General features: G+C 43.2%; 1 protein-coding gene across 3 annotated transcripts in view; it reads left to right on the top strand.

Moving 5' to 3' along the window:
• The first annotated feature begins 690 nt into the window (after positions 1-690).
• Positions 691-10862, top strand: part of NR4A3 (nuclear receptor subfamily 4 group A member 3) — a 32317-nt gene continuing 22145 nt past the window's right edge. The window contains exons 1-5 of one of the 3 annotated variants that reach the window (XM_054020999.1): positions 698-754; positions 2268-2333; positions 3845-3994; positions 6897-7789; positions 10444-10573. In XM_054020999.1, coding sequence (XP_053876974.1) covers positions 6899-7789; positions 10444-10573 — 1021 coding nt within the window. In that variant the 5' untranslated portion in view covers positions 698-754; positions 2268-2333; positions 3845-3994; positions 6897-6898. Of the gene's footprint in view, positions 755-2113; positions 2179-2267; positions 2334-3844; positions 3995-6896; positions 7790-10443; positions 10574-10862 lie in introns of those variants that run through there. The other 2 variants (XM_054020998.1, XM_054021000.1) reach the window with 2 other exon arrangements.

Below are 10862 nucleotides of genomic sequence, written 5' to 3'. Positions count from 1 at the left end.
ATTATTGATACGTATCTACACTGCCACTAACATTCCCGCGCCTCCTATACTCAGACCCAGCCTGTCAGCCATATCCTCCCTCTCCCCTCCTAGTAACGCCTCGCAGGTTGACAGCACTCTGAAAATTTAAGCAGAGCGTCGCAGCCAGATGCCGGCAGTGTAGGTGCGGGGCCGGGGCTTTCTCACACACGCTGTACTGTATCGAAGGAGAGACTCATAGACTCTGGGGCGGAGGGGGGGGGGGCAGTAGCGTCAGGCTCCCATGGCGTCACTATTGACGTCTCGCATTCCAGTCGCTCTATGGAGAGGCCGCTAGGGCTCCTCTCACATAAATGACGTTCAGAGAGAGGGAGAGGGAGAGAGCAGCAGCAGAGGAGTCTCCTTCCTCTCTCCTCACACACACAGAGAAAGAGAGAGAGACCCAGAGAGAGACAGAGGCAGATCTCTATCACTGAGCCAGCGCATATAAACAAAGGCACATTGCTGCAGCTGGCTGATCATCACTCACTCTCTCTCACACACGCTCCACTCCGGAGCACCACCAGCAGCAGCAGGCTGCTCTCAGCTCCTGGTCTCTCAAGCTTCTGTAATCCTTTCCCATGACTCGGGATAACGCAGCCTCCAGAGATACAGCCTCCAAGAACCTCTTGGGTTTGCCTTTTATAATTTTGCCACTGGACGGAGCCTACATGCACATTTAAGGAAATAGGCATTTACAAACTAGATGTAAAGACGGAACCGCCACAGCAATCAAGTATGTATATATGAATGGGAGAGAGAGAATGTGGATGGACTTGGTAAAAGTTGTGCTGCCGGTTATATTGCTCTTGAAATGACAACTGTTTGTGATGAACATCAGTGTTATTAATCTAACATGCTGGGGGCTGTAACCTGAAACTTTTACTCCCTTTCTGTCCTGGGTGGATATATATTTGTTGCTGTTCTGTTAGTCCGTACTTGAGACTTTTCCTCTCCTAAACAGGAGAGCTGGGTCTGTGGAACAGAAGCCTCAGCCGATACTAAGGTATTTCTGCTAGTTGTTGTCATGGAAATGATGCTGCCGCCGGCGGTGGGGAGTTTGCAGCTCGGGTGAAGACTGGCAGTAATTTGTCTCTTCCTTTAATTGTGCTTGGGAAATAAGTGGTTTTGTTTGTGCGAGTTAGGACTGTTTAATAGGGACGGCAGGGCAGGTTGATCTGATCTCGCTTTAGGAGAGAACAAACCAGAGGCTGCTGGAAGAGTTCGCCGAAGAGGTAATTGTTGGAATGTGGCATATTGTAATGAAATGAGGTGGGATCTTTGCTAGGCACGTCTGCCTGGCAGATGCTCCTAAGAAATTTGCACTTTTCCCTTTGGAGGTCATAAATTGTAATTACATACTATACTGACCCAGCACGTGTGTTACAGTACAGAGGAGCTGCATTTCACTCGCTGCCTTACTCGCTGTATAAATGTCTCTCTTAATAACTGCGAAGCAGCTCCTGTCTTTAAAAGAATCAATAACATATTGTATAATGGGCATTCAAGTTTGGTATTTTGTGGACAGCTATTGGTCTGCAGTATCGCGATACTGCGCTGTCACGGTGGCGGTATGGATCGTCTAAACTTTAATACTTAACTAACATTGTTGAGAAGTGTTGTTTGGTTTTCACACTATTTTGAGCTAAAGGATTTAACTCCCAAAGTTTTCCCAAATGAAGGATGGAAAATGCTATTTTCGCGGGGGGCGGGGGAGGCGAGACGGGACCCTGCGAGAGTCACTTTCAAATAAATTTCGGGAATTAATCACTGGGATTCTCTCCAGCCTGCTTCACCTTATTAGCTTCTTCAATTCATTTTCTTTTTTCTCCGTGGGGACTGTTGTATATAAAATTCTTCTTGTCCCATTGCTAACACAGTGAAAGCGAGAGGCTGAGTCACAGAGAACGGCCGGGGCCGCTCAGAGATGAAATTGACTGAAGTTGCGCGCTATTTGCTGGAGTTCCGTGGGTTGGTGTTATAGTTACGTAGCGATTAAATGACAAAGTAGCCGCTGCTCGACATGCAGCTGAAACTTTAATTCAGTGACACATCCCCTTCGCGGTCCCTCCCGGGGTAAAGGAAGGTTTCGAAACTCAGCTGAAGAACCACAATCACAATGGAGCATTTCACGGTTTCCTCCTCAGATTACCGGAGAGGGTGAGGGGGTGTCACTGGGGGCTGAATGTAAAGTGTAAGGAGGAAGAAAGGCGCTTTGACAAGGGTAGTTCTTCCTTCCTAATTTACAGCTCCTGGCTCAGCGGCTGCAGTCCGGAGGAGTGCTGCATGTTTGAAGGCGCAAAGAGTGTCTCTAGGTAACCGGCGGCTTTGGGGGAGGAGAGGAGCCCTGGGGCGCTCAGTGCAGTGGGAGAAGCGGCCTTGCAAGGGCAGGGAGGGATGAAAAGCCCCGGGAGAAGAGGAGATGAGCAGATGAGCGTTTGACACCCCGGGCGCTTCGCAGGGAATAATGGCAAAAGTAGGCGAAAGTTCCTGGCCAGGACTCGCGCTAATACATACAAGGGCTGTGGGGGAGGGGGTCTCTCCTGACACGGGCGGCGATGTTAATGTATCCCCGCCGAAATGCAAAGCCTCCCCTCTTTGATATGCAGATGTTGACTTCAAGAATAAGCGTGAAAAAGCCAAACCAGGTAAGAAGAGATGAGCCATCGCAAAGCACCAGGGGGAGAGGAGAGAGGGCAGAAGAGAGGACGCAAAGGCGGCGGGGCCTTCGGGGGACAGGAGAAAGGCAGTTGGTTTTAGGGCTGCAGTCGCTGAATGAGAGGGGGGTTGTCAGTAAGGTACGAGGACAGCAAACGTGGTGGATCCCTTCAGGTACTGAATATGATTGGAAGAGGGAAAGGAACTTCTTTAAAATGGTGTCGTTATTGGATGCCCGGCCCGTTGGGGGGGGGGGTCTCTTACCCCAGACTAGATTAAAGCGTCGCTTTTATATAGTATGCGAGGGGCTCTGCAAGCCCGAGGCAGAGCTCTGTGGCAGGTCGAGAACAGAAGCTGGCATTGGTGATCTAGGTTTGGGGGCTGATCCCCGGGATTCCTCCACCCCCTTGGGGAGAGAGCGAGCGCCGACCCTTCGGGGACTGCACAGAGAAGGCAAGCTTGGGGTGTAAGAAATCCTTTCAGTTCACAGCAAGGGTCTGTCTACCTTGGACATAACTGTCCTCTGGCTTGGATCCACCCGGATTTAAACTTCCTGCTGGCCCCCGAAAATGCCCGCACACGTGGGACAAAAGGGCCAAGCAATTTAGAGGGAAAGTTGCTAAACATTTTCCACAGCGCCCTTCTCTCTGAGTTTTCGCTGGGCGAAAGGAGCCTGCTTTCTTGGCTTTACTCCCAATCCGATCCCGATATTGCCATAACATTGCTATTGAAAAAAGTGTGTAAACTTCCTTTCCATGGCATCTCCCGACTCTTCCCCGGGTGTCCTGAGCGAGAGAGAAGGGGGGATGGCAGCTTTAGGGCTGGAGTTTTTCTAACCTCTAGGGGAAAGGCTGCGACCTGCTTTCTGAGGAACACGAGAAGCCCCTCGCCAGTTTGGGGGGAGCTGGGGCTGGGCATTTGTCTCTCCCTTCCCAGTTCCCACGTTAACGCGTTGTTACCCCAGGCTGCAGGTGGCCGAGGTGTGGCTTTCCCTTCAGAACCTGCCTCCCATCCCCGGCTCTGCGGTTTGTTTTCAGTCCCACGGCGTCATTTCAGCCCGGGTCTCCGAGTCCCTGGCAGTCGCCGTGCCTGGCTGCTGGTCTCAGCCGCGATCGGGTGCAGACCACGTTGTGACTCCCGACCTCTCTCTTTCCCTGCTGTGTGACAGAGCCCGGTTCGGAAGAGCGCCCCACGCTGAGTCCCGGCTCCAAACCTGGCCCCGCAGACCGGTCCCAGCCAGCCCGCATTCCGCCTCCTCCTGCAGCCTCCGCCGTCCAGACAACCAGCCCCACCATTCAGCGAGCAAGATACCCTCCAGGTAACAGACGCTTCCCAGGCGAGCGAGCACACAGGGGCTGGGGGCCCACTGCCCGCTCAGATTCCTAATACTGCGCATTCAGCCCCTAAGTCCACGGTGTAAATGCAGAGTCGCTCCTTTGAAGTCAATGGAGTTATTCTGGGTTTACACTGGGGGAACAGAGAGCAGAATTCAGACAATTGGCTTCTCCCAGCAACCTGGAATTAGTGGAATCGGTGTGAGAATAAAGTCTCCTGCCAATACGCCGAGCTTCTTTTGCAAATGCTATCAATAGTTTTAATATTTTCAAACTTGTAGGGCCAAATTTCGCTCTTGCAAATGCCATTTCGCTTTGAACAGCGCGCAAGGAGTTTACCTTCGAGCAAAATTTGGTCCCCGATTTAATTTCATGGTCATTCAGAGACTGTATTTAATAAAACTTTTACTGTTATGACTGAATCCATAGGAATTAAAAGTCCCTAACCAACAATGTGTAAAAATTGAAAGAGAAAATTGCAAGCAAGTGGGTGGGATGTTGCTGTGAACATTATTAACTCCTATTCTCATGTAACATTCTCACAAAGATTTCAGAAAGGTTAGTGCCTCTGAAATGTTCCTAACCAGATTTTGTATTTATTTATCTTGGTCTTGTTAATACATCGTTTTAAAATGTGGCTCGTGATTATTTTAAGCACCTTTTGTTAAGAAATAATAATTATTAAATTATCACGTTATTATTTATTTTTGAGGAAAACTAATCCCAGTGCTTAAAGTAGAAAGAAAAAACAGGAGTTAGAACTAGTCAGTAGATCACACTGGGAATCAGTATAGTAAGAGGAGTTCTGCAGATCTGAATAGATCCTTACCTTAATTCTTTCCTCCTCCTTTTCTTCAAATAGGGTTTGATGCAGATTTCTATTCCCTTATAGCAAATTTAGCATAATAGTTTCTTAAAGTGAAATAGCCATGTTATATTCAGTAGTGTAGGTATTCTTGCTGAAGAGAAGAGGAACAGCAGGTCATCTCTTATTAGCTCCTGCTCCTATTCAGCACATACAGAAAATCCTTCTCCCTCACAAGATTCTGTGTCAACATGTCAATTTGTGACATTATTTATCTGCTTGTTAAACTGCATTTCTCAATGAATTTTCATTGGAGGTGTATGGAAGGAGTTTCATTTCCTTTTACTCTATTAACATATAATCAACATATTTAGGAAAACCAGTTGTTTAACTTCCCTTGTTTGATAATATCACAAGTTGACACTGAGTTTTCTTTCTTAATTTGTGTTAGTTCAATTGTGTATATGCCTCCAGAGACTGGCAGGCACATTTTAGAAATAAAAATAAATAAGATTTTTGAGGTAAGATTTATGAAGATTTTGTCCTATTTTTAAATATGTATATATATAATATTTGGATATATAAATAAAAGTATATCTTCAAAGACTCATGTTAGGAAACAAAAGCAGTAATTTTCTCCCACATTTTTACAAAGTTCCTTGAAAACTTGAAATTGCTGGTCTTTCTTCTGACATGAAAATACAATAATTAAAATCTGTTCTTAATTTAAATGTGTTTCTCTACAAATTAGGAATTCAAAGTTTATTTAATAGAAATTAATTTGATTATTGTGTGAGAGTTTCTTGTAAATGTTTTAAGAAACCAAAGTGAAGGGTCTTCTTAAAATATCCAGGAAGAACAGCTATCTTTAAACTTTAGAAATGTTTGTATGTATCATTTATCCAATAACTCTGGAATATGAATTATACTAGTTATAAAAAGATAAACTAGGCCTAATTTTGAAATATATTTCCTCCAAGGGTAATAATACTTCTTTACTTTCTCAGGTTTTTCATGTGAAAGCATTTCCACTAACTAATAATAAGATGTATATTTTGTTAAAGTGAAACTCAATGACTGTCTTTAGCTTTGATTGCAAATACTGAAACCTGTAGTGCTTAAGAAGGCAAACCTCATAAAGATTGCTGTATTGGGTTTGTAATGTCCTATGAGCAATAAAGCGAAGAATGGAGAAGTGGAAAATAAAGAAAGAAATCAACTCTTTGTGTTACTAGAGTCATCATTTTAGCTATGAGTGAACTGGATTTACTTTCATGATGCGATGAAAAAAAAATACAGGATTAGTATCAACCTCAGCCTAGATCTCCTATAACAATCAGGACAGAAATACAGTGCACTTTTGCCTTTACATTTTTAAAAATGTTAGGGTCTATTGTGCCATCTTTTTTTAGCAGTCCTCCCTTTAATGGGGAGTTCTTCTTAAAAGCTGATGGCAAGATATCACCCTTAATTATGATCTGATCAGAAATACTGTATGTAGACTCTAGGTCAAGTAAGAAGTATTTATCTTCACAGCTCCTCAGTAACAGATACAGTGATTTCATTTGTGTTTTTGATATACACTGTAGACAATGTACATATATATATGTACCTCTCTCTCTCTCTCTCATATAATAGAATAGACTGTGATAGTGTGTTTTTTTTCGTTATGAAAATTTTATGGCATAATTGCATCTATTCATATACTGTTTTCATGCTTCTTATTTAATTCTCATTGACATCTCTGTCTATTAGGCAGCAGATCTAGGGCAGTTAGGGCCAGCTTCTGCTCTCACTTACACCAGTGTAAATTTGGGTCAACTCCAGTGATTTCAACCAATGTAACTGAGAGCAGAATGTGGCCCCATATGCATCTAATATATATTTCTTCTCAAATACTGAGTACTCAGAGGAAATTTATAACTCCCACATTCTGGCAGTGGGTGTCTAATTTTGTTCCGTGAAATGCAGGAAATAACCATAAAAGGCGAAGAGAGTTGTAAGTGATGACCCGAAGCTGCAGCCGCAGCGAGGTGGTTGTTGTTTGTTGTTGTTGCTAATGGCCCCTTTTGCCCTTGCAGATATGCCCTGTGTGCAAGCCCAGTATAGCCCTTCACCTCCTGGTTCGAGTTATGCAGCTCAGACCTACGCATATGGCTCAGAGTACAGCTCGGAGATCATGAATCCTGACTACACCAAACTGACCATGGACCTGAGCAGCACCGAGATCACTGCCACCGCCACCACCTCCCTGCCCAGCTTCAGCACCTTCATGGAGGGTTACTCTGGCAGCTATGAGCTCAAGCCCTCCTGCCTGTACCAAATGCAATCTGCTTCCTCCAGCCAGAGGCCCCTCATAAAAATGGAAGACAGCCGGCTACATAGTTACCACTCCTCACTGCCCCCCTCCACAGATGAAGGGATGCCCAGCACCTCCATGTACTTCAAGCAGTCCCCGCCTTCCACGCCCACCACCCCTGGATTCCCTTCTCACCAGGCCTCCATGTGGGACGAACCCCCACATCCGCTGCAGCCTGCACAGACCTGCATGGCCCCCAGCCACTTGATGGACTCTGCCCCTATGAAGACTGTGCCCACCCGCTTCCCTCTCTTCCACTTCAAGCACTCGCCACCCCACACGCCTGCAGCTGGTGCCCACATGTGCTATGACCCTGCTGCCCTAAGCCTGCCTCTGGGATCTGACAGACCCACTGCCGGTCAAGCCACTATGGAGAACCATCCTTATGGGCTTCCCCTGGCCAAAAGAGCAGCCGCCTTAGCCTTCTCGCCACTGGGCCTCAATGCAGCCACTTCCAGCCTGTTGGGCGAGAGCAGTGGCAGCAGCAGTGGCCTGCCTTCCCCGCCCAGCAGGAGCTCCTCATCTGGAGAAGGCACTTGCGCTGTGTGCGGGGACAATGCTGCCTGCCAACACTATGGGGTACGGACGTGCGAGGGGTGTAAGGGCTTCTTTAAGGTGAGAACCACATATACTTACATACACATGCCAACCCCCATCCCAAGTCATCCCCACAGCATTCACGCTAACCATTGACTGCTTCGGGTGTTGTTATGTTGATCAGTTCACCCAGCAAATTTAGGATGATTCTGTGAGCAAAGTGTATATTAGAGTAAAAACACACCATCTAGGTAGTCTAGTGAGGGAAGATAGACACCAGCTGACTATTCATACAAAGCCAAATCATATCCTCCAGAGGATGTAGTGTAGGGATTGGGCTAGTTCTCAGACAGAATCTCAGGGCATGGCTACACGGTATGTTAGTCTGCACCAAAGGAGTGTAAATTCTAGTGCACGATAGTATGTCATGCACTAACTGGCCTGTGGGACCTTGCTGCCATGCACTAAAGTTCCCTAGTGTGCATTAATGTAATCCCAGCCATTTCAAAAAGTACTAAGAATGCATGCTATGGGACAGTTAGTGGGCACCAGCAGAGTCCGCATGTGCCAGTCAATGTGCAGCATGTTAGGGTGCACTAGAATTTACACTGCTCTGGTGTGGACTAACACACTGTGTAGACAAGGCCTCAGTCAGCTGAATCAATGGAGCTAACCTGATGTACACCAGCCTAGTGTCTGGCCCATAATGTCTTTCCATAGAGTGCAGGGTAACTGTTTCAGGAGCTTCTCTTGAAATAAATCTAGCTGCATTTATTTTGCTGTCAACAAACTGGACTTTACTGAGTCATTCAGACTAATTAAATATTTTTAAAACAAGGCATAAAATACAGACATCCTGATAGTCACCCGATCATTCAGCTAGCAGTAACAGTGAAAAGTGTAATCTCCCTCCATAGGGTAATACAAAGAAATGTAGATTTAAGGACATGCCAAGGAGGCAATTGAGTCAATGTATGTTATAAAACAGAACATTTGTCATGCTAGGAAGTTGCTGCTTGACTACAACTGTTTAGTTTAGAAACCAGTGCATTCTGATCTGTGAAAGGTATTAAGTAGTGCAATGACTAAGCACTATATAGTGCCTCAATATTAGCTATGAGACTAACTGAGAAGGTTCTGGGGACAGGTAATACATAATGCATTTACTACAAAGAAACTTTCTGCTTATTCTTTCTGGGTTTATGTATATTTTTTGTTTGTTTTTTAATGCTAGGTTTTAGTATTTGTTTTTGTTTTTTACAGATCGTATGTAAGGTTTCAGTTTACTCTTACAAATGGCATGTTTAAATTTAGAGCTTGGGGTAGATTTTAGGGTTTGATTTATTAGTGTCATGGTTGAAGATTTGATTTAGTCAATTTCTTTCTGTAAAGATCAGAGACCTGCGCCTGTTGAAGTTAATGGGAGTTTTTGCATTGGCTTTGATAGGAGCCAATGTTTAAAGCATTTTTTTTATTGCACTTACTACTAGTAACATTACTCAATGATAATACTTTTATAATACGGTAAAAATACACATATCTATTAAAACTCTTAGTTGTTTAAACATAATTAGAATAGGTACCAAAAATCATCTGGGAAAAGTAGCTATTAAGTTCCTGCTCCTGTGGAAGTCAATAGCAAAACTGTTGTGAATTTATATGGGAGCAGGATTGGGCCCTAAATTTACAAAATGATTTTCCAGTTCTAAGATGCAATCTGTAGTTTAAGTGGTGAATGATTTCATGTGTTTCTTATTTTTATTACTTTTAATCTTGTTTTTTAAGGAACACGAATGTGAAAGAAATAAACATTTTTCTACATAATTTCATATTGAGGAAAGATTCAGTTTATAATCTCACAGTAATTATGAGTTTTATTGTTGTTGCTTTTAAGACTTTGCTATTAAATGCTCATCTGTGGTGAAATTGAGTTATTTATTGAAATAGCATCGATTTTAAATATTAAAACACATTTCACTGTTTGTACCAATATCTGCTTTATTCTTTTTCTAGTCTTAACTTATTTTTATAAAATCTGAATTATTTGATAGTTTTCAAAATTATTTGTTAGAATATAAGTAGGATTTTAAAAATAAATTGGCCAGCATCCTCGCCAAACATTTGTTTTATAGCTAAGCAAGTGTCACTACAATATAGCTCCATTCATTTTCTCCAAAATAAGTTATTTGTCCATGAGAGTTAGCTAAATTGTGAAAGGTTTGGGGTTTTTTTGGTTTGGTTTGTTTTTTGTAGTTTTGATTTCATCTGTACTGATTTTAATGGCAAGCAAAACCAGTTATTGTGATATTTGACTAACAACAGCGATAGCAAGAGAAGTACATACCAGATCATTTTGATTCTATTTTAATAAGGTCAGTAATAATCAGGGGAATGAACCAAGTAGAAAATTGTTCCCAAAGGGATATTAAAAGCGGAGATAATCTAATCCCCAAAGGTAGATGCGATGACCTGGTAATTTCAGATATGATTTTATCATTCAAAGTTGGCTGTCTCCTGAGACTTGCTTCAGAACAATCCTAGACAATTTTCATTGTCAGCAGCTAACACCAATAAAACTGTTTTTCCTGCAGGCTAGTGTGTTAGGAAATTAATTTTATCTAATTATACAAATTGCACTGTCGCTTTTCACATTGTAATTAAAATACATCTTGTCAGGTCCTAGCTCATTCAAGAAACTATGAGTTGACTATTTCTGTGTTGCATTTTCTCAGAGAACAGTTCAGAAAAATGCAAAATATGTTTGTTTGGCAAATAAAAACTGTCCAGTGGATAAGAGACGTCGTAACAGATGCCAGTACTGCCGCTTTCAGAAGTGTCTCAGTGTCGGCATGGTTAAAGAAGGTAAGGAACATGAGCTATCATAAATACAAATATCTGAATATTAAATTTACTTATGTTAAAATATATAGATTTAATTTTTATGAGAAATTTTATAATGTTAGGCTTTCTAGTTTACTTACCCCCAAAGTGTGGTTATATGCAATATATGTAAGTTTTTTTGTTTGTTTTTTTCTTCAGGCATTAGGTTTGTAATATCTAGATTCTTTGGAACCACAGGTTCAAGAACAGCAAGGTCATCAGAGAAAGATGTGACCCTGGCCAAAGTTTCTCCTCCCTTTCCTGCTGTACA

The sequence above is a fragment of the Malaclemys terrapin genome, chromosome 2 (genome assembly GCF_027887155.1).
Source record: "Malaclemys terrapin pileata isolate rMalTer1 chromosome 2, rMalTer1.hap1, whole genome shotgun sequence".
Classification (NCBI taxonomy): domain Eukaryota; kingdom Metazoa; phylum Chordata; order Testudines; family Emydidae; genus Malaclemys; species Malaclemys terrapin.
Note: the sequence above shows the minus strand (reverse complement) of the source record. Positions and strands in the feature narration are given on the sequence as shown.